Genomic DNA, 23,444 nt, shown 5'->3' with positions numbered 1-23,444 from the left:
TTGCTCCCGCTTAGGAGCCCAAGCAGACAGGTCTTTCCCCGGGCGAGGCCGGATTCAGAAACACACCCACCTTGACCTTCGTAGGCGCCAGTGATCTTGAGGAGGGGCCCTGTGGACGACCAGTCCTCCCGGAGAGATCGTCCCAGATACAGGCGCGGACCCTCGGTCTCTGCCTGGCCTCAGTTTCCCCTTCACAGAACGCGGCACGGATGACGTGGCCCCGAGTGCTCTCCCCTGGCCTCCTACGTCAGAGGCTCAGAGGCGGCCGTGGCCAGAGCAGGCTGCTTCAGAGCGTGTCTCACGATGGCAACAGTGGCCTGTGCCCCCGTGCCCTCAGTTATGCCATCAGCTCCCTGCTGGCTCCGGGGCCTGATGCCGAGTGAACCCCCAGACCATCACTCTCCCCAGCTTCCGGCTGTCTCTGCACCTGCCAGGCCAAGTCCCTGGCTCCGGGGACTGAGAGCTGCTCCCACCGCGATGCCCTCTCCCCCCACTGATCAAGCTCACCGCCCAGAGGCTGTTTCCTACGCTCCCCCGGAACCCCCCGGGGCAGGGAGCTCTCAATTTTGTAGTGGGGTGAATGGTGGCCCCCCCCAAAGATATGTCCACATTCAGCAACCTCTAAATGTGACCTTATATGGAAAAGAGAGTTTTGCAGATGTCGTTAAGGATCTCCAGGTGAGGGTCTCTGGGTTAGGGTGGGCCCTAGGTCCCATGACTTCTGTCCTAAGAAAAGAGATGTAGACACAGAGGGACTGACGCCTGGGACATCCACGGCAGAAGCCAGCCAACAGGAAGGAAGGTGTTCTGGACTCTAGAAGGTTGGTCCACAGAGTGGGCAACAGGTCTCAGAATCAGGGCAAGGGGTCTCCTGGGGGGGGGGGGGGACACAGCCCGGCATCAGGGTTAAGAGCTTCTGGAGTCCCGGTGCCACCACAAGCGTGTGGGCCCGTCACGGCCGAGAGAAGGCAGCATCTGGACACAGTGGAAGGACACCAGAGGCCAGCATAGCGCCTGGCACACAGCTGGTGCTTAATAAAGGAGTCAAGGAAGGACACAAAGGTGACCTGAGCTAACTTTGTTCTAACAGTTCAGCGCAAGGGCATCGGGAAGCAGCAAGCTGTGGCTTCTACTCTGCAGCCCCCCATGGGTCCCCCTTGGCCGCCAAGGACCCCCGCGCAATTTCCCCGCCCCCAGCCTCTGGCCACGTGCCTCTCGCTGCACCTGCCCCCGACACTGACACGGATTCCTGTTTCCCTTTGGAGCACGTTACTGGTCTCCCGCGTGTGTGGGACACCCCAGACGGGAACACGAAACAGATCACACGAAACAGCACTCTTCCACATCAACGGCAGGGCCCGGGGACGCGTCGCGCAGCCAGCTGGGAGCTGGCGGTGGCCGTGCTAAGCGCGCGGCTCCGAACAGCCCCAACCACACGGGGGCCGGGCTCTGAGCTGCCGAATGCCCAGCGCCCAGCGGCCCCCACCAGCCAGCCCCGGCTCCTCCCTTCCCCTTGCTGGCGGCTCCCCGAGAAGCCTCCTCCCGCCGTCCCTCTCTGGCACGCTCTGTCCGTCACCAGGGCCTCCTCTCCTGGAGGGCGATTGAGTCATCGAGCAGAAAATAGATGTCTAATTATCAAGAGCATGCATCAGCCCTCAACAGCCCCTGCACACCTCCATCCTCCCTGTTTGGGGCGGGCAAACAGCTGGGCCTCCAGGAGCCCCGACACGTGGTATCTCTGGGAAGAGAGATCCTCTGCCCGGTGCTGTTTACAACAAAGGAAAGCGACATCAAAACGGGGGTCAGAGGCACGTCTGCAGCGTCAGACGCGGGCTCAGTGCCCCCGACTCAGGTTCATTCATTCTCCGCAGCGACCGAGGTCACTGGTTCTGGCTCCAGGCTCCCCAAGGGCCTGTCTGGGTGTGTGTGTGTGTGTGTGTGTGTGTGTGTGTGTGTGTGTAGGGGGCGGGGAGGCGGGCTGCAGGCAGGAGGTGGGGAGAGCGTGGTCTGGGGAGACTCAGCCTGCTGCACATGTTCGTTAATAAACCCACGGACCGGCCTTTCCTGAGACCTTAGGCAAGAGACTGCACCCGGGTTTTCTCATCAAACGGCAGACGTAAGGGTGGTCTCCACACTGGCGGGTGGCTGGAGGGTCGCAGGAGGCCCGACCGGGGCAGGCAGGTGTGTCGAGGCCCAGCCGCTACCTTCCCTTGTGTCGACGGACCTGCGCGCACGCCTGAGTGCGTGAGCGGTGCCGGCACGGAGAGCGGTGCTCTCTCGGGGCCCTGCCTGCGCGCCTCGCTTTTGTTTCCCGAGTGCCGCCCCAGAGCAGAGCTGGGGTTCGCCATGAGGCATGTGGACCAGAAAACCGATCCGGATAAAACTAGCCAATCAAACTGTCAGAAAACTTGCCAATGCCAGCTGACTGTCCAGACTCTGGAAACAGAACGGAAACGCCCCGCAGACCCGTGTCTGCACGCATATCCCGGGTTTGCAGTCAGTCCCTGGCCGGCCCCCCCAGAGTCCTCCGCAGCAGGGGCTGGAGAACGCCGGGAAGGCAGGAAGGCGCCCCAGGCGGGGGCGGGAGGGTGGGCAGACAAGTCTCGGGCTCCCAGAGAGCCCACAGTCACTGTCCCCCACCCACCTTCCCCAGGAGAAAGTGTGCCAGAAGCATAGAGCCACCCCTTGTCCCAAATACAAGAGATGACGCCTCATGCTTCCCGGCAGGCGTGCGAGTGGGGGAGGGGAGCTGGGGGATCAGGAATCTCGGGGAGAGAAAGCCACCCACCCCTTCCCATTAGAGTCGCCCAGACAAGGCCCTTAGAAGGTCTCGGATTCCTAACCCCCCCTGTCCCCCCGCTCTCAATCCTGCCTGAAGGAGGAGGTGAGACTTTTTACGAAAGCGATCAGTTTCCAAATGTCCCGCAACCCCCTGAAAACAAGGGGGAGGGAGGGCAGGAACCGCCCCAGAGTCTGGTCTGTTCACGCCGGGCCAGGGCTCATGGCCGCGGGACAGCGACAGCGTGGCCCAGACTCTGTCCTTCTTCCCCTGGGAACCCCGGGCGAGTCTTCCCCCGGCGGAGGCTCTAAGTGCCACCGTCACAGCTCTGTGCGGGCGTCCCTGCGCTCAGCCAGCCAGCCCTCGCACCCACACCCCAAAGGGGCTCAAACACCACAACCTAGGCCCTGCGCTTCTCTCCTTTTCTGCGTTTTTACCCAGGGGAAAAGTCTAGAAAAAAAAAGAACACAGCCTCTTCCCTAAATCAAAAAGGAACATGAGTTTCCATCAGCCTTGAAAGGAATAACAAATGAAATACAAATGAGATGTCATTAAACTAAGGAAGGCCAAGCAGTTCTCCCGGAGCAGAGATGGGGCTGGAAACGTCTGGGGCGGCTGCAGCCACGGAGAAGGACTCCAAGCACCCCTGCCCCCTCCCTCTCCTCCCCCGCCCCTCCCCCTGTCCCCTTCCTCCCTGCCCATCACCCCCCTCCCCAGCCAGAGAGACAGAGTCGAGCCTCGGAGGCTATGCACAGATCCACCTGCTCTGACAGTCACCGCAATCCATCTCAGGGTCTCATACGGTGACCCATCCCTGTGGTCTGGGGCTCTGGGTTAGCACAGGGACCTCAGCGAGGGACCTGGGCCCCTCTGCGAACCCGCCTGGGCCCGGGAACGCACCCCCAGGGGCCCCAAGCTGTGCTCAAGCCACAACCGCTGGAGTGGTTTTCTGGGTAGGTGGGCACCCAGGCATCGGAGCGAGGGCCAGACACACGGGGGACGGAGACAGGCTCGCCTGGCCCACGAGGGCACTCTTGTCCAAACAACCTCACACCCAGGCCCGACGGAGGGGGGGGCACTTACCCTGTTATCCCCTTCTGGGGCCAGAGGGTCTGTCATCCAGGACCCGAACCTCGAGCCAGAGGTCTTGATGGTCACGGGGTCACTGATGCCCGTCAGCTTGCCACAAGCTGGAAGACAGTGCACAGTGCAGAAGGGTGAGATCCCCGGCCCGACCCCAGCCTCCCACCGCAGGAGGACGCGGGTCCCCTCCGCCCCTCTCGGTCTAACGGCTGCCCTTGTTTTCCTGGGCAATGGGCTCAGCCACAGCTCCAGCCCCTAACGCGGCCGGAGAGATGGCAGGGTGCATCCGAAGGCCCCGTGCTGCGGGGTCACCCCAGGGCTCCCTGCAAGGTGCCGCCTGGGCCCCGAGGCGCCTCTCTGGGAGGAGCCCGCTGCTCTGCGCCCCTCCGTCAGTCAGAACCAGACTAGGGGAGTGGCCAGCTCCTCCTCTGCCGGACAGCCTGCGAGCCTCTCCCTCAGAGGGAGAAGCTCCCTTCTGCCTGGGGGGAGCCCTGCAGCCTGAGAGCAGGGACCCTGGAGGCATTGATGGAGCAGGGCAGAGGGACAGAGGGGCCCTCGGATGTGGCCTGAGGGCCGGGACGGACTCGGGGCCACACAGCCACTCGGCACCGCTGAGGCTGGGACCCAGCACCCTTCCCACAGTCCCATGGGCCTCCCAGGCTGCACCTGTCGGCCCAGCAAAGACTCCACTCTCGGGCGAACACCAGCCTGTGTGCACAGCCACTCAGGCCTTCCAGAATCCTGGCCACAGGGCGCTCCTGACCCATAGGAGCCTATCAGCACGCGGACATGCGGTCCGCAAGGTCCCAAGAAGATCCGGGAGTTTTCGGAAGATTGTCAGTGACTTAACCCGGGGACACAGTTTAGCCAGGATAATCCGGCAAAGCGGACGGCAGGCCAGGCCTGAGAGACTAGTCTCTCTCTACGAACTTAAAGCGGGGTGAGTATATACATTAGCATCATCGCACAAGACTGCCGAGACAGACCCCTGACGTCGCGGCTCAGTGCCTGGCGGGAGCACGGAGGCCGTGCCGGGGTAGGTAAGAGCCACCAGCAGGCAGGAGCGGGGCTGGCTTCGCCTCCAAATTCCCATCGGTGGTGCCGCCCTGCTCCCGGCTGCTGCCTCGAGCCCACACCTATTTTTACCCGCCTATCCCTTCCCCTTCTCCAGATTTCCTGTCTGTTCCGCCTTCAGGAGCAATCGTGTGCTCTCCCACGTAAGTACTGTCCCCTCACAGACCGAGCTTCCGGGCAGCAGTCATGGCTCGCAGGCTGCAGGCGGGCCAGGTCTCCGAGAATCACAGCAAGCTTGCCGGGCCCTGTCCCCGCTCTGTGGGAGGAGAGAGGGTGGACGAGGGGACTGGATGGCCGTCCAAGGTTAGCCAGCGTCTACAGGGACTAGAAGTAAGAAAAAGTGGGTGGGTTCTCGGAAATCTCAGGAGAGCCCGTACCAACTTTTCACCTAACGCGCCTCTTGAGGATTCGGGGTGGGGTTCCCTAAGTGTTTGGTCTGGAGGAGGGGGAACGTGGGAGAAGCAGGACCCAAGGCTGGTGTTCCCCTCTGCCCGGTAGGGTTCCTGTGACCTGGGGGCTCTGGGGTGCCAGGAGACAGCAGCTTCTCTGAACTGGGTGGGAATCTGGAGATGCTGACCAGGGACCCCTCCAGCCTCCCCACCGCTGAGCCAGGGGACAGCGGTCCTGCCTGGAAGGAGGAGTCCAAAGGGGCCATCGCCCCCAAGGATGTCATGGCTTGGGGAACCCAGCGGGCCTGCGGGTTTCTATCCAATCGCACACCGAAGTTCCGGCCAAGTCTGTGCAGCCATACCCCCCCCCCCCCCCCGTGCTGGACGATGACTGCCCGAAGGAGAACAGATGTCTGTCCCCCACGCCATACTCAGAAGGCAAAGAGCGGGCCAACGCCGCAGCTCGGCTCAGATGCCGGGCCCTTCCTGCCTCCACACCTTTGCTGGGGCTGTTCCCTCCACCTGGAATGCACCCCCCCACCCCGGCTCCCCCCGCCCTCCCACCGGTCCTCTGTGTCTTGGCCCAAACCCACGCCTCTTCCCGAGACCTCTGCCTTCTGAACTCTGCCCACCTTGTCCCCACTGACTCATGCTCACGACCACACATTTCCTGGGGCCGTGGACCCAAGCGGCCCGGTCTTACCGCCCCAGGCAATAAGCCCGTTGCACTCACGCTCTTTCCGCAAGGCCCAGCCTGGGGAGCTGTCCGTGAACGAGTGAGTGAGCGAGTGAGTGATCGCTCAGGTACTTAGAGGTGAAATTACTCCTCTCAGAAAATCCTCATGAGTCTACTGCTTCGCTATGTGCCCAGCACAGGGGACAGCAAGGGAGCGAGGGTCACCCTCCCCGGAGTGAGGCACAGACCTTCTTCCTTTTCCACGAACTCAGAGGGGAGCAGTGGAGACTGAAGGGGTTGACCAGGGGGGGAGAGTCCAGGAGGGCAGCTGATGTGAATCAGTGCTCAGTGGGGGCAGCAGCCACGATCGTGGCTGTGAACTCAGACTACGGCTGTGGAGAAGACGGGGTTCGTCCCCAGCAGAGTCGGGGTCACGGCTGCCCTGAACCGCTGCACCACGTCCTGCCCACCGTGAGCCTCCTGGCCTGGGCTGCGGAGCAGGGGAACAGGGCCTACGGGGCTGGAGGCAGCCAGCCCTGCTTGAGTCAGGGAGTTATTTTTGGTTCTCTGTCCAGACGGGTTCTGCCATGACCTCGGGAGCTGACATGATCTCAGAGAGCCCCGTGGCAGGGCCTCACGGAAGAGTCTTGGCACATTCAGTTCAGGAAGGTGTCCCTTTCTGTCACGAGGGCTCAGGACGTGCGTAAGGCGGGGAGGAGGCTCGGGAAGCGCCCCTGCGCAGGTGCAGCTTGGAGGGGGCGGAGTTGCTGGGCCCGCACGGCCGCCCTCGAGAGCCCAGGACGGGTCTCAGGAGGGAGGATGCCCGCAGAGCCGGGAGCCCGGACGAGGCAGTGTCCTGCAGACGAAGCCATTTGCCTCCTGCCGTATTCCTAGAAGGAACTCGCTTCTGACTACAGCCTGGACGGTCTCCACGAGGAGCCTTGAGCGGGTCCCGGGCGACACGCCCGCCAAAGAACCAGGCCAGAGAGCAGACCGTGGGGTCGACGGCCCCGCGGCAGGCAGGCCGGGCCCCCCCCGGGCTTTTGTTCTCCCTTGCTCCCAGCTTTCGTCCCTCAAGGACTGGGAACAGTTCGCAAAGCGGGGAGCTTGGGCAGACCCGTGTCCTTGCAGGGAGATTAGCCTGAGAACGGAGCTCAGGCGGCACAGAGCCCTGGAGCCTGGGAGGGGCACCCAGAGAGGGCCGCTCACCCCGCCTCCGCTCACGGGCAGGGCAGGGCAGGGCAGGGCAGGCGTCAGGAGACCTCTCACCAGGCATAATCCTGAGCGCTTCCTGGGAGGACTCCAGAAGGCGACGCCGGCCCTGCCAGGATCCCACCCAGGCCGAGACGTGAGGAGGGCCTCGGATGCGGGTCTGCTTCCTCCCCGCCACCCCCTCGGGGTCTCCTGCAGGCAGAGGCACCCACACTCAGCTCTCAAGCCTCGACGGGACGCAGCACCCTTGGGCCAGCAGCTCGCTCACCGGCCCCTGCAGGCCCCTGGGAGCAGGTCAGGGCCGATCCCTCTGCCTCCCTGAACCCGCCACACCTCCAGGGCCAGAGAACAGGAGGGAGGCTTCAGGCTTGCCTCCTCCAGGAGAGCGAGCCTAGGAAACAGTGCCGAGGCAAAGCGCCGTGCCGGACACCCAAAACTGGCAAAAACGTCTACAGTCTGATGGCTAGCAACGTGCACGCTGGGCTGGTGGGGTCGGTGACGCCCCGGGGCTTCACTCAGATGTGTTCTCCGTGGGACAAGAAAATCCCCCCCACCCCGCCACCCCAGACTGTAGTGCTCTGGGTGCCTGGGTACTTCTTTCCCACCCAGGATGGTATAATGCGGGAAGCCCTAAAATCAGCTATCCCTCCCCCCGTTCTTAAAGACAGGAAAACTGAGGCCTGAAGCTAGCAGGCACACGACACGCTCAGGATGTGTTGATGTACCAACAACATTTTGCACTGGATCCCGAGTCTCTGGCTCGGCTGGTGTAGCTGCTGGGTCACCTGACTCCACAGGCTCCCCCCAGGGAGGCAGTGAAGTTTCACGCCCCAGCTCGGGGGACAGGGCCGCTGGGCAACCATGGTGCTCGCTTATCTGGGAACGAGGGGAGCTGCAGGGGTGTGGCCGGAAGTGCCCCCCCCCCCACCCCTGCAGAGGAAGGCCCAGAGACGCTGAGCCCCCCTCCAGTTTTAGAAAAGGAGTTTCAGAGTCGTTTTTCTCTGGCTGGGCCATCGGGAAAAACATACAATCCCCTTGAGAGAGAAATCTTTACCAACAGACACAAAACAAATGGAACCTTGTTTGTTTGTTTTTCCCTGTGTATGTTTTGGGGTCAGGGATTACCAGCATCGTGGACCTAAAGAGAAGGTGGCCACAAGGAGAACCCTGATTAGAGGCGCTGCACCGTCACACCGGGAAGGTAACGAGGTGCCGTTTGGCAAGCCAAGGACCAAGAGACAGACTGGAGACCAAGGCACCAAGGCGCCGGGGCAGGGCAGGGGGGGGGCGGCTGGGGAGCTGCGGGAGCCTCAGCCACCAGCCCCCACGGAGCCACCAGCCCCCACGGAGCGGGAGGCGGGCTCTGTGCTTCGTGCTCACCGGAAGCTCCAAGCAAGCAAACGGGCCGCTAAGATGGGGCCCGTTTGCAAGGCGGAAATAAAGACCGAATCAGCAGCCGCAGGACGGGAGTGTGGTCCTTAAGTTACTGAGCCTAAGTGACAGCCCAGGGAGATGGGACAGCTACTGCTCACTGTATCATCCACTATCTACCCCCACACCTGCTCACCCACCTGTCCGTTCATCTATCGACTGTCTGTCTGCCCGCCTACCTCCCTACCTACTCACCTATCCTCTGCTCTCTGCCTGTCTACCTAGTTATCTATCACCTACTTCCTGCCTGCCTACCTATCACCTACTACCTCCCTCCCTCCCTCCCTCCCTCCCTGCTTGCCTACCTGTCACCCCCTACTCTGACAGATGCAGTGTGCAGCCATGATGGGAACGGTGTCCCTGGACTTCCACCGCGACCCCAGGGCACGGGGACTCCTACACCCTCACCGTACAGATAAAACAGGTAGCAGTGCCTTGGGAGAGTCACACGGCCACAGAGCAGCACTTAACTACTTTACCGCACTGCCGGCCCCAGACCGAGGGTTCTCCCGCTTTGGCGTTGTTTACCTGAATCGCCCGGGTGCCGGTTAGATGCAGATCCCTGGGCCCCACCTGCAGACTCCGATTCAGTGGGTCTATCTACAAGTCAAGGTGTTTCTGAACAAAGAAACGCAGAGGCGAGACCACACGGCTGCACTCCTGACACGTAGAGAATGCGGTCCCCGGGACTGGTCCTCTCTCTTCGCTCCCAAATCAACCATTTTGGCGACCCCAGGGGAACCACGTGAAAGCCCCAAGGTTCAAAGTTGCAAGGAAAATTCACGCAGCTTCTAAAAATAGGCCAAGTGTTTTTAGGGGGTGGCACCCCCCTCGGAGAGGCCTGCGGCTTCTCTGCCTTGGTAACTTTCCACTCTGAATTTCCGTTTTGCTCCCTGACCCCTGACTCGGAAAGCATGGAGGTTTCATCGCCATTTCTCACTGGTATACACAGTCTATATCCCAGCGAGGGAAAACATAGTCAATGAGCCCTCCCCCACCCCCAGAGTCCTCAGAGGCTGGGACAGACCTCTCAGTGGGGGTGTTGGCAGGGTGTGGCCAGAGGGAGGCGATGGTCAGCGTGGGGTAATTGTGGCTAGAAACCCAAACCTGTGCCCAATGGTAAGAACCACACAGCCCATCGTCTTAAACATAGCCCCATCATTGTGAACATTCGAACATCCACACGGACCCCTGCAGTGTCAGAACAGGTCCCGGGTCCCCCAGCCCCCGACACTGGGGTGCGGTGAACCACGTCACTGGAAAAACGCAGCAGACGATCCCTCATGTGACATGGCGTAAGTGCCCACGGTAAACCAGATTAAACTCCCAACGCCTCTCGCTGTCCCCTCCGGGGCTGAGGTATATAACAAGCGTCTGCCTTTGCTGAGGTGCCTAGAACGGCATTTGAGATAATCTGGATGTTCGGACCGGCTCAAACGGGTGCGGGGGGCGGGGGAGGGGGCCCTGCCGACTCCTTCCTCGCTCTCTGGACATTCCCTTTCACCTCACAGCACTAGGGATTTTAAAAAGCATTTGTGACCTTCGGGACGTTGTAAGTTTATAAAGAGGCATTTGGGGTGTGTTTTTGTGTGTGGGGGGAGAGGGAACAAAAAGGGAATCAAGTTAGAATATCAGATAAAAACCTAAGGGAAGCTTCTTCATAAGTCAAAATGACCCTCCATCACACTAAGAAGTACACGGCAGGGACACGAACCACCTTGGTGTCAAAAAATGGCAGGTGACAAGGGCCAGCGAGTCTCAGTAAGAAAACCCAAGGATTAATTGGAAAAACTGAAATGTGCTAGAAGAGCGGACCCAGACGCTAACGAGCCACGACTTGTGGAAGCAATCCACGGGAGAGTTGACAAGGCGAGCGGGTATTGATCCCAAGAACCTTAAGGGGTTCCCCCAGCGGCGGGGGTCCTTCCCGGAATAGGGCAATGGGGTGGAGGGGCCGGTGGGTTCAGAGGAGCTGCTCTATCCAGGCTGTTAGGAGGGACTCGTGCCTTTACTCCCCGTGAACGGCAAGTCCTCTACCGTGGTGTGACTGGAGTTTCTCTTCTCTTTTATTCAAACTACGCCCGATGCGTTCTCTTGGGAGTTTCCTCAGCCCCTGTCCCCAGCCCGGAGAGAATCTGAGATGTATGTTTCCAGCCCTATCGAACTTGTGTCCTAAACTCACCCGGGACACACGCGCGCACACACACACGCACACACTCATACACATCCTTCAGATGGTGTGTGGCATCTGATGCCTTCTCCAGATGTGCGACTCCAGGGGGTCTGTGAGCTGGCCTTCTCTGCACAGGGTGGGACAGTGCCCTAGCCTGAGTGCCGCCTACCGGGGAGCCTAGGCGGGAGCCCTGCCCGGGGCCTCTCTGGAGCCAGGCGGGCGCTGTCCGCTTCAGCACCACTCCCTAAGCCTGTGTGGGAGCGGAGGTGGGCGGAGCAGAGCCGCGCCCCCGCAGGGTTCTGGTCCTACCTAGTTTTTGCATGCATGCACGGAGCCTTTCTTCAAGATTGGACACTCTGCTCTGCAGTTCATCGTAGTCATAGGCGCCAATCTCCTCTTGCAGCTCGTTAAGCACTGACGTCAGGTTCTGGACCTCCTCTTTAAACTGCAATACCAATTTGGCATCGGCCTTGTACTCCTCCAACACAGGTATCAAAGGCCTAAGTTCATCCATTTTCGCTTTTATCGCCTGCAAGGTCAAAATAAGCTGGGTTCAGTGCTCTGCGTGCAAAAACTTGCCACACCCTGCCTTGGCCTGGCTTCTCTCCCTGGGTGAGGGAGGGTGTGCACCTTCCTGCTTTCTTTATAGGTTTATGTATTCTGGTCCAAACGGGGTAGAAAAGCATATTAAACAGTCTCCGGAACACCAACATATTTGGGAAAGTCTTTATTGTCAGTTTAGAATGCAACATCTTAAGGTTACATGCTTTTAGTCACACACACAAAGTTTCTTTTTTTTTTTTTTTCTTTTTCAAAAAATGCATTGACAAGGGTTCAAACTATCCATGAAATGCATCTACAGTCACATGCAAAAGAGGATCCTGGTTGTATTCAAGGTTCCTTAGTGATATGGTGCTAAGTATTGGAAAATAATAGCAAAAATGCATGGTGCCCAAGCTCTCTGACCCTCTTTCATGGTTACATGGGAGTGGACTGCCTCTTCAGTCAGTGCAGCATTGAAAAAACGCTTTTAAGTTAGCCCTGCAAGCAAGAAAATGAAATACTGTTGAAGAGCTGCCTCACTAGCTTGCCTTAAACAGACAGCCATTAATAGACAAATATTTTCATGGTCACTTAAAAAAAAAACAAAAACTCACACTGCAATGCTAGATTTCGTCCAAACCAACTGCTTTAACAGTTACAGAGCTTCCCTCGCAATTCCTGTTGAAATTCTCAGTGCAATTAAAGCATGGTCAAAGGCAAGGGGCTGCTTCTTCTCCCCCGGGGCCATATTGCCCCCAATTTTGGAACCGGAAGGGGGATGCCCGTGTGCACAGTACCAGCACCGCGCGGCTAGCCCTCGGCGGCTAAAGGCACCCTCGTCTTTAGGGGAATCTGAGTCTACCACGGAGAAGGGAATGAATGCTGCCCTTTCAGGGAGAGACACAAACTCTTTTTGGTCAAGCAGGTCAAAATCTCTCTCTGAGATAATTCGCAGTGACGTGTCAGGAGCAAGGACAACGTGTTCACCTGCCTCCGACGTGAGCAATCGCTTCATTTCTCCTCAACAGGCTCAGGCCTGCTATCGTTTTATTTACAATATAGATTTATGACTTCGTTAGCCTGCCATTTTGCCTATATAATGTATCGCTCTTAAAAGCGGATTAGTGCTTGCTTCATGCAGGGAGCACATCAAAGGAAAACATTAGCATAAAAAGGACAGGAAAGACAGAGCGTCAGCAATTTCTAGTCAAGCAGGGTTGTGTAATTTGACCTGTTCATTCATATCTGGGCTAGATTGCTAATTAACATGCATGTATACCTTAATTGAGGTGCGTATAAATTTTTCAATTTGAACATTTTGAAGCTGACTAAAGCAGAAATGTATATATACATATTTCTACATATGTATATATAATTTTAGGGCCAACTCTGGCTTTAATGTCCAGAGTTACCCGGGGGGTGGGGGGGGGGGAGAAACACTTACCAGGAAGTGAGAAAGATGTTGGTGTCTCTCTCCTTCTTCCCTGCAAATCTACAGTGTGCCTTGTCATAGCTAAATTAGGTCAGATGTGAAAAATTGCCCTGAGTGATCCCCGCTCAGAAACGGCTCTAATCAATGAAGCTAATCCTTGGCTAATGTGATTTACCTGCAGCAGCTTGAGAATGACAACGACCAATCATGTCCCTTCCCGGCTAATCTGTGACCTGGCTCGAGAAGCCAGGTCTGGGGATCCCCCCGCACCACCCCCCCTGCCTCAGAAGCTCACGGGGGTCTGAAAGCCATTCCTCAACCCGCCCCTTTCAAGGTGTCATTCGCCAAACCAGGGCGGGGACAGGCTGCCTGTCTATTTCCAAGGACAGCAGCCCCCTTGCAAAGGGCGATTCTCGCCGGGCTCCTCCCCGGGCTCCCGATTTCTGTTTCCAGAGGGAAGGGGTGAAGCCTGAAGGGAAACCAAGCCCGGTCTCGGAGGAGGAGGGACACACTTACCTTGAACTGCCTGGCCAGGTGCTGCCTGTGGCTCTCCTCCACCTGTCTGAACTTGGACTCCAGCCCCTTCATCTGGTTCTCCATCTTTTCCACGTACTGTAAGTCTCTCTGAGTCCGCCTGTCCAGGACCTCTATGGACTGAGACATGTTCTGCACCTGTCAAAAAGGCAACAGGTTCAAGGAAGGAGCCGTAGCAGGTGCCCGCCCATCGTATTTGCCTTCTAATGCACGACCGCGACCTTTTCCACACGGCCAACACACAGGGAACGAGAAGCGGCCCACACATCATTTACTAGTTAATCACCAACACCGGGGAGTGTTATGACCAAGGACTCCCCAAACAGAGCAAATTGCTTTGGTAAACATTTCGCCTGCCACGTTCCGGAATGCTTCTCCTTGCAGCCAGGGCTGCCAATCAGGGGTTCAGGAGCGTCAGGTCCTCCCTGGTCACGGCTCCAGGCACATGGCTCTGGGTGGCTCTTTTTCTTCCCTGTGTCAGGGATTGTGTTTAAGTCTCTCTACTCTGCAGGATGAAACCAGTTAGGCAGGCACGCATACCAAGAAAGACGAATAGTGCCTTTGGGCTGCCCCCACCCCAGGGAGAGCCTCTCTCTCCTCCTAAATCTCCCAGCCGTCCTGTTGCCAAGGCTGATGGCAGGAGCGTGGAACCAAGGAACAAGAGAACTGTTCTCCCTGACTCTCTATCAACCCCTTTCCCCATCCTGCACACCATCCATCACGCCCCGCGGTATCACAGGTAGATGACTGCTCTGCAAACATGTACATTCCGAACATACAGTCAGGAATCGATCACCCAGCAAATGAATAATCACTGTTTTACACCTTTGCAGGCAGATCAGAATTGAGTCCAGCCTCAAGATGGAACTTTAATATTCAACAGGATTCCAGGGAGCTTAAAAGAAAACAGTTTCAGTGCAGCCACCTGCCAGAGCGTTTTATTTTCGGGAAGGTGGCTCGTGCTCCTGGGCACAGGCATTTGGGGTGGTGGGGAGGCAGAACGGAGCTCAGGGTTGCTGCAGCGGTGTTTGGGTCATTTTCCCCAGAGTCCAATCCAATTACGAGGGAGGACGACACCTTTACAACCGCGAACTTTCAGCTCTGATATTCCGCTGCCTTTGAAAACCCTCTCCCTTTTAGAAACAGAATCATTTGGGTATGACACGTAGCCGGACTTGGCCAGTGAAAAGCTGGTAGTGGTTCGGTTTCTGTAAAATAAAAGAGCACATCTAAAAGGCTTCTCAGTGGGAGAAAAACTGATATTACTCATTGCAGCACTTTGAAATGCCTGGAATTTTACGGTTAGTTATTTAAAAGTAACACACAAACTCAGTTTAAAAATTCACGTTTGTAAAATACAATACGTGGGTGACTCTGACTGTCTCTGATCCTTTCTCTTTAGACGTTTCACGGGGACCTGGAATAGATTTGTTCTCTTACCTTCTCTCTCCCTGCCCTCCTCGCACTGAATAACCAGCTGTCTTACCTCCTCACACTGAGTAACTACAGCACTCCCTTTGAGAAGATTCGTGAGTTTTGGTTACCTTAAAGCCCAGCCCGAACACCACCTCCTCCGGGGAGGCTTCCAGGATGCGCCAAGCCAGGAGTGGCTGCACACTGCTTGGAAACAGCACTACCTTGTCGGCGCCATGCCTGCAGGGCAGCAACCCACTCATCTGCTTCAACAGCTAGGGGGTGGGAGGGGGCTGGGCCTCATTCACTCCTGTAACCACAGCACGAGGCCCACACATCATAACGCGGGGAGTGTCCCCCCAGCAGCCACAATGCTGGGAGCAGGAACACGAATGGCGCCTCCGGTCCAGACCCCTCTCCCCTCCTCTCCTGGGACATCCGATTCCCCAGGAGCAAGGGCCTCCGTGGGCAGAGCAGAAGCCACTGGGTCCGCCGGCTCCAGTCTCGATCCGCCAACAGGGGCCACACGCTGCACAACGGGCTTTTCATTTGCCAGGGAAGGAAGGCTTGCAACCAATTTTAAATAAGATCAAATTTAAGATTTAGAAAACAAAATTTAAGGATGCCAAGCTACCCAGCTGCCTTAACACAAAACGCGACTCTCCCTCTGCCTCTCCCACCTCCAAGGGAGGGTGGACCCTCCTCTCTGGCGGGTCACAAAGCGGAAGGGCACAACCACTCCCAGGAGCGCCGGACGACCCGGCCCGGGGCCACCCACCCTCTCTCCCGCTGGATGTGTCCCTGAGAAGCAGATCTAGGAGCTCAAGGTCACGCAGCTGCTAAATGACACCGACCCCCCCTCCCCCACGCTCTGCCCAGCGTGGGAGCAGGAGCTGGGAAAGCGGGGGAGGGGCAGCGACAAGCAACAGACACACCCGGCCTCCAGGGATTAGCGAACCCTAATTATTTACTGAATGTCTTCAGTGTTCCAGGCAGTGGGCTAAGCCCATCACGTCACTACTCCGTTCAAGCTCGATGAAACCCCGGTTGGCGAACACTATTTCCGGTCCCACTTTCTGCATAAGGAGAGCCAGGCTCAGAGAGGTCCAGCAGACTGTCTGCCGCCACACGGCGGCCAGCCACGATTCAAGGCCTGGGCTGACTCCAAAACCCACGCTTCCAAATTCAGGGCAGGTGGCTTCCTCGAGGGGAACAGAAACAGAGCCCCCGGCCCCCCGCAGGCCTTTTCCACTCTGTGGGTTTCCAGGGGCCCTCATCCCCCCCCCCGCCCCCGGCCCCGTGTCAGAACCGGGCTAGCTAGCGGTCAGGCACTGCCTGCTGCCGCCAGGGCCCCTCCCAAGGGCTCCGGGCCAGTGACAGAGCCCCGGGCGTGCGCCCACGACTCCACCGCGGGAAGCCCCCCGGGTGGGTTCACGTGAAGCCAGGCCGGGGAGACACAGAACTAGACGCGACGTGGCCGGCTGGGACCCCGGCCCCACCGACGGCACGCAGGATCAGACCCGCACAGCTCGGTGCACGCTCCCCACGGCAAGAGAAGGGGGGGCGGCGACCGGAGGGAGGCCCCACGACGAGAACGCTGAAGCCCCCCTCTTTTACAACAAAAGCTGCTGCCCTCTGAAAACACGGTGCCCACCGGGGTGTAAAATAGGGCCTTAAATCGTTAAGCCGTGGCGCGGTGGCGTCTGTAGGCAGAAAAGAGGGCTCCCAGGCCGGCGCTTTACCGGCTCTGAGAGCTTTCTGGAATCCAGAAAGCACCTCCCCCAAGAGCTCGAGGTTCTTCCTCACGGGCCCCCAGCCCCGCCCCCAGCCAGGCCCTCAGCCCCGCCTCAGCCCCGCCCCCCAGCCCGAGCACGCCCCCCCAGCCCCGCCCCTCAGCCCGGACCCACCCCCAGCCCCGACGCCAGACAGGCCCCCAAGCCCGGCCCCCCAGCCCTGCCCCCAGACAGGGCCCCCCCACCGACCCCAGCCCAGCCCTCCGCCAGACCCCCCTGCCCCGCCCCCCTCGGCCCATCTCGGCCCCGCCCCCATCCCCGCCCCCCAGCCCGGCCTCAGCTGTCCCAGAGGCCCCTTCAAGCTCCACCTCCTGCCTCTGCAATTCTGAATAATTAAAGGCCCAATTAGGCTTTGGTCTAGTTTGGTGTTAATGAACGTTTGTGGAATCTGCTAAATGCGTTTTACATTAATTCTTTGCAAGTGATGTACTGGGTGGGCTAGAGATGAGAACAGAGACCACACTGTCCTTAAAGGGGAGCGGGAGCCACAGCCCAGCGCCGCCCAGAGCCTCGGCCTCCCTTCTTCCTCCCCATGAGCAGAGCTGGCAGTGCCCCCCGCCCCCCCCCCCCGGAATCGCTCACCGCCCCCTTCCCTCCACACTTCGGGAAACTGAGGCCAAACTGGGACCTGGTCCTGTGAGGGGTGGTGGTTGGGCGGGGCCCAAACGAAAAGGTCCTGACCTAGCACCACAAGGCGGTCCCCCTGCCAGCGACCTGACCTGCCCCAAGACCCTCACGGCTGGGCCGGCGCCTCCCCTCGTGTCCTCAACAACGGCCGACGTACAGTTTTACTGGCGTGTGTGTGACTGTGTACGTGGGATGTCCACGGGGTATGTGTGGTGTGGGGGGGGTGTGTAGGTGGCCCTGTGCATGGCGTGTGCGTGTGCCTGTGCGTGCTGTGTCCATGTGTGTCCGTGGGTGGTGTGCGTGCGTGCACAGCTCTGGGGGGGGCAGAGGACGCCAGGCGGGGGCGCCACTCCGCGGTTTGAGTGCCGGCCCCCCCCTCCCCTCCCAGAGCCAGCTGCTTGGCTCGGGACAGGTGGTCCACCCTCTGACTTCCATTCTTGAAACGGGGTGAAAAATCTCACCAAGTTTACATGATCCTCGTGGAGATTATTTGGAACGATGGCTTCCGAGTGTGTATTTGAGCCACACGGTGCCGTTCGCAGTGGGTGCAAAGGTGAGGACCCAGTGTGATTTTGCTCCCGAAGGCCTGCTGTGGGGGGGGGGGGGCAGGGGGAGAGCCCCAGGGGCAAAATCCAAAGGGCTGCAAGGATGCCCCCCACGGAGCTGCTCCGCGCCAGCCCCCACCCCCTGGACTGCGGGTCCCCAGGAGGGACCGAGAGATGGTGGCAGCGAAAGAAAGCACCTCGCGTCCCCGCACCCCGCTCCCACGTGGCTCCTCAGGGGAGCCTGCAGCCACCGGTGGGGTCTACTCGTCTCCTCCTGGGCCATCCTTGGGGGTTCTGCACCCATCCATTCACTCAGTCACTCGTTCACAAACATTCTGAGTGTGGACGTGCCAAGAAAGAGGGAGGTCTTGAAGCAGGACAGACCCTGCAGGCTGGCCGAGCCTTGGTGCTGGTGTGGGCACGCACACACGCGCGCACACACACACACGCCCCACGCGGACTCACCTTCTCCAGCAGCTGCCTGAGCTGTTTCGTGCGGGCGTCCCGTGAACACATGGTCTGCTGGGGGGCGACCACTGTGCAGATACACCTGCCCTCGCTGTCTTGGGCAGAACTATAAACCTGCCAGCTCTCCTCGGGGTTGGTGGGCAACACCTGGAGGGGGGGGTGGTGAGGGAGCGAGAGGGAGAGAGAGGTCAGACCGTAAGGCAGTGCAGCAGGAAAGACACCCGGGGAGGACTGTCAGAGTCCAGCCTCCGGGAAAAAAGGGCAGAAACGGTCCAAAGACGCGTTGGTTCTGACCACGGGGAGGGCAAGGGGCCCCCGAGAACAAAGGGGCGATCTCCTATCGGGGTCCCCAGGGCCAGAAGGAAGTGAAACCGACACGACTCTTTTAATTCTTTTTTTCCAATCCAGGGGATTTTTAAATTCCAGGGATGTTTGGAGTTCTGGCATCTGACCAAATTGATAGGTTAGGAGGACGGGAGGGAAGAGGCCGCAAGCCGGCAAGGAGCCAGGGAGGAAAGCAAGTGGCTGGTTCACTCGCAGCACGTAATTCAGAAAGATCTCCTCCCCACAAGGCACGCAGGGGTGGCTGGCGCAGCCTCGCTCCGCCGTCCCTGACGCGAAGGGATGTGGCACCCGCGGCAGAACCCGGGATCCAGCCGCCCGTCAGCCCAGAGTCGCAACGCCCTGAGCCCCGACCGTCCCCGGCACCCCGGCAGAGGCCGCCGGAGGAAGCGCCAGGCTTCCGACCCGGCTGCCACGCGCGGTCCTTCAGTGGATGTCACCAAGTTTCTGGCGGCACGGCGTTCACACCCAGCCTCGGTCCCGGGGTATGCCCAAGGACCCACCAAGGAACCGGAGCCGTGTGTGGCCGGTGTCACCTTGCTGCCCGGCTCGGGTCCCGAGCGCCAGGGGCACAGGGTGTGGGAAAACACTCCCTGAGCACAGACCCTCCCCGGCAGCCTGCCCGGGCACCTCAGGTCACCTCCCTGCTATTTTTAGCCTGGCCGGGAGGAGAACCTATAGTAGTCGATACATTTGTTTCATTCATTGCCAACCCCAGAGGCTTAGGACCCAGACCCGGGAGCAAAGTCATTATGAGAGCCCTGGAAGCACTTGAAACGGCAGGTGAACGTGACAAGGGTCTCAGGAGGGGCTCACACGGAGACCTGTGCCCAGGGCAGCACAAACCAGGTGGGAGAGGAGCCTCCTGCCCGCCCCCCTTCATTCCCCACCAGGAGGGGCCCGCCTGGGGTCCTTCCTTCCTCCGTTCCCCTCCGCTCAGGGCTGCTTCCCGCTCAGCCTGCCTCCCAGTGGCTCCAGCCAACATCCGACTCAGGCCTGCCCACAGGCGCCCCGGCCACTCGCCACCCTCCCCCCCCCCCACAAGGCCTTGATGAGGGAGGAAAAGCCACCTGGGAGGCAAGGCAGTGGGGCAGAGGGGACAGGAGGGGCCAGCTCCACAGGCAGTGCCCCCCAGGGCCACTGCACCCTCCCTGGCCACCACGGCCGGGACCGTCAGGGACCTGGCTTGGGGACTCGCAGCCGCCAGCTCCCCCAACGGCCGCTGGCCCACTCCGGCAGTCCGTCTGGCTGGCTGGACCAGCCCTGACAGGGCGGAGCACCGCGTCCCCACCCCTTACTTGCTGAGTGACCTTGGACAAGTCCCCAAGTCCCCTGCCTCAGTTTCCTGACCTTGTCCGCGAGGGACTTAGTATTAGTTGCTGCGGACTCCAGGCCTCCGAGTCCCTGAGGCCCCCTGCCCCGAGAGGAAACCCCGGCAAAGGAAGGAGGCGCGCCCCTGGGGGACCGGGGCGGGGTGCCGGCCGGCGGGGCAAGCGCGGGGGGCACGGTCACCCCCGCCGCCGGGGACCCCTGCCCGTGCCCTTGGCCCCGCGCCCCCGCGCTCCGGCTCGGCGCCGCCCAGCCAGGGGTCGGGGTCGGAGGGAGCGGGCGGCAGGGCCCGCGGGGTGGCGGCGGGGACTTACGCCGGTGCTGCGGTCGAGCGTCCCGCCGCTGGCCGCCGAGAGCTTGGTGGTGTTGAGGCCCACCAGCGAGGGCAGCGTCTGGGACATCCAGTTGGTGATCATGGCCATGGTGCTCAGCACAACCCCGATCTTGAGCAGCGGCACCGACATCGCGCCTCGAGTCGCCTCCTGCGCCCGCGCGCGCCGGCGCCGGCTCCGCGCCCCCGGGCAGCCTTCAGGCGGCGGGCACCGCGGCGGGCAGGGGCGCCCGGCCGAGTCCCCGCGCCCCTTCGGCCCGCCGCCGCCGCCCGCCCGCCGCCGCCGCCCCGCGCGCCCCGGCCATGGCTGCGCCGCCCCGGGCGCCGGGGACGGTGGCCGCTGTCCGCTGCCCGCTGCCCGGTGTCCGCGCTGCCGCCGCCCCTCCGCGCTCCGCGCCTCGCCGCCGGCTCGGGCTCCGGCTCCGGCTCCGGCTCGGGCTCTGAGCGCCGCGCGGGCTGCGCGCGGGGGCCGCGGCCGGGAGGCGGGGACACGGCCGGGCGGCGGCCGACGCAATCTGCCCAGGAAATGGGTGGATTTTTCCTCTCCGCTCCGGCTCCCCGCCGCCCCCTGGCTGCTGGCAGCGAGGCCTGCAAACCCCAGTCGCCAAGGGGTTGAGATGGGTGTTCAGGGAGGAGAGCCGACCACCGCCCCCAAGTCCTAAAATCGCGGCGGCCTTAGCGTCCACACTGGTGGCGCCGCTGCTCCCTCCCGGCGGCCGGACGGACTGAGCGAGGCCTGGGCACCCCTTTGGGACCCCCGCTGGCCACCGCATCGCGCGCTCAGCCCTCGCCCTCGCTGCCCTGGACCTACGTGGGGGGTGGAGGCTCCAAGCTCCCCGCCAACCCTGCCGCCCCCGCACTGGAGCCCAGCCGGGAAGGGGTCTCCAGCCCCAGCGCGGGGAGGGGAGGGGCGAGGAAAAGGGTGGAAAGGGGAAGGCTTTCTGGAATCCCCGGGGATGGGGGGGGGGGGTGGGTGGGGCAGGTGCTCTAAGGCCTCTGGGAGGAAAGGAGCCTCCTGGCAGGTGCAGCACTCACCAGTGTGGGCCCCTGGGTTGGGGTGGGAGGGGACCAAGGGCAGGGCAGGAGCTGCGTTTAGGTTTGGGCTCAGGCATCTGGGCAGGAGAGCTGAAGGTGCCCGGCCCATGAGGAGTGTGGAGCTGGGCGGGGCCTTGGGGTGTGTGGTTGGGGGCAAGAGAGGAGCCCGAGTCCTGGGGCCCGAGTGGAGGGTCAGGGCAGCCTGGCCTAAGTCCCCAGCGCTCTGCGGCATCACGGCAGGATACGCGCATGTCTCGGAGGCACGGGACTGACTGGGTCGAACACCTGAACGCGGCTTTAGCATTTGCAGGAGCCTTTAGGGGATGAAGTTTCCGTCAGTCCTCAGTCCCTCTCACTAAGGGTCCCGGAAGTTTGGGAAGCATCCCCCAGATCACTCACCACACTCTTTTCTGCCTGGGTGAAAATAAATCTCCCTTCCTGAACCGGGATTGGAAGGATCCGGCCTTCCCGGGGCCATCGAAGATGGACACCACCTTCCCAGGGCGTCTGTCTCTGTTCCATGCCCTTTGGGAGAGGGGACGATGACAGCCAGGATGGTCCTGGCCCGAGTGTCGGGTGTCCAGTGTGAGACCCCAACGAAGGGTTTCCTGATTTGTTTTCCCCAGGGGCACCAGGGAGTGCAGGTGGCCGGTTCCAACCGTTGGGGAAGGGCGCCACCTCCCAGTGTGAGCCGGTACTGCAGGCTCCGCGGCGAGCCCGCCCGCCCGTGCAGGTCACACCAGGCCACACGCGCAGGCCGGGTGCGAGAGGCAGCATTCACGCGACTACCGGAGCTCAGCCTCCTTCCCCTGCCAGCGCGTGACCAGCAGATTCAGGGCCACGAGCCACGCTGGCCCAGATCACTCGCGCTCAAATCCCACTGCGGGCAGTGGCCGCTTCCTTGGCGGAAAGAATCTCCAGTCGAGCCCAACCCAGTCTACAGAACTCTCGGGCCCTGCATCTAGAAGCGGCAAGGGCTTGGATACAGCCTGCCGTGCAGCCCGGGACAGGAGCGACACCAACACGGGAGCCGATTCCTGGACACTCGCCATGGCCGGGCACCGAGCGTGAATGAAAACTCTCTTATTATTAGTGGCCAACACGCCGCTGCCAGAGAGAGGCGTCTCGGACGAGCCGCTCAGCACGGAGAATGCAGACTCAGGGCCGGCGGCCTGGGTTTGAGCCCTGGCTCTGCCACCAGCTGTGAGACCCCGGCCGAGGGGTTGGGCCTGCTGTGCCTCAGTTTGCCCATCTGGGAAATGGGCTCGCTAACAGTAACGGTGACCTCTCTCTCCGGGGTACCGTGAAGACGGAGCGCGTTAGTGCGGGAGCGGGTTTGGCGCCCGGTAACGGTGCCTTTCCCGGTCGCCCCGCTTGGCAGGAGACAGCACGCACTCGGGAGGCCCCTCCGCTGAGTGACCAGGGCTCAAGTGCATGGCAGGGCTGGGACTCGTGCCCCCGGGGACCCCTGCCGCCCCTCGTGACAGCTGCCGCTGTTGATACGGACGCACAAGTGCTCAGAAGGTATTGCCGGACACGAAAGTAATCCCCCCCGACCAGAGCCCCATTCGAGGAGGATGAGGGTCCAGATGGGCAGATAGAAAGAATTAAAAAAAGGAAACAAAGGAAGTTTGAAGGGCACCACGTCCGTCGGGTTCCTCAACTGAGAAACCCAAGACCAGGTAGTTTGCGACGACGGGGCTGACGCTGCTCCGGGCAACTCGGGAGGCGGGAGGACCCCGGGACCCACGAGCTGCTTCGGCTCCACCCGCCCGGGACCCCCTCCGACCCTGGACCCTCCTCGACCCTCCGCGCACGGGCACTGGGGGCCGGCCTGGGGACGTGAGCCCTGCAGCCATGCCGGGGAGCTGGGAGCGTTTGTGGCGTCCCCTGAGGCGTGGCTGGGAGGCCGTCTTTGTAAACATCGGGCTCTGGGTGACTCCCACGGGGTTTGCCAACTGTGGACGGTGCCTCGGAAGTGCTACAGCTGCCTGGGAGCCGAGCCGACCCTGGAGGTCAGAGAATTTGAGCGGGACTTGGGGCGACAGCTGGCTCGCACCCCGCCTGACGCCTGTCAGTCCCTCCTCACCACCTCTGCATCCCTTTCTGTGTTTATAAAGGCGCAAACAGAGGCACCATTCACATCCTTCCCTCCCAGAGGGCGTGTGTAGACAGAACAGGGGTGTGTGGTGGGTATAGCCCTGCTCCTGACCCACAGTGAGCCTGCACCCCTGC

General features: G+C 61.0%; 1 protein-coding gene across 3 annotated transcripts in view; it reads right to left on the bottom strand.

The window, feature by feature from the left end:
- The window catches only part of OLFM1 (olfactomedin 1), a 36,019-nt gene that overhangs the window by 3,548 nt on the left and 9,027 nt on the right, over positions 1–23,444 (bottom strand). The window contains exons 1-5 of one of the 3 annotated variants that reach the window (XM_047093885.1): positions 21,614–21,625; positions 18,170–18,319; positions 13,309–13,464; positions 11,127–11,346; positions 3,863–3,969 (exon numbers count right to left, since the gene is read on the bottom strand). In XM_047093885.1, coding sequence (XP_046949841.1) covers positions 3,863–3,969; positions 11,127–11,346; positions 13,309–13,464; positions 18,170–18,220 — 534 coding nt within the window. In that variant the 5' untranslated portion in view covers positions 18,221–18,319; positions 21,614–21,625. Of the gene's footprint in view, positions 1–3,862; positions 3,970–11,126; positions 11,347–13,308; positions 13,465–18,169; positions 18,320–20,157; positions 20,308–21,613; positions 21,626–23,444 lie in introns of those variants that run through there. The other 2 variants (XM_047093883.1, XM_047093884.1) reach the window with 2 other exon arrangements.

The sequence above is a fragment of the Lynx rufus genome, unplaced genomic scaffold (genome assembly GCF_022079265.1).
Source record: "Lynx rufus isolate CCGP_SWC_20201006 ecotype Redwood Valley unplaced genomic scaffold, mLynRuf1.p SCAF_36, whole genome shotgun sequence".
NCBI classification, from domain to species: domain Eukaryota; kingdom Metazoa; phylum Chordata; class Mammalia; order Carnivora; family Felidae; genus Lynx; species Lynx rufus.
This window is presented reverse-complemented; position numbering and strand designations above follow the sequence as displayed.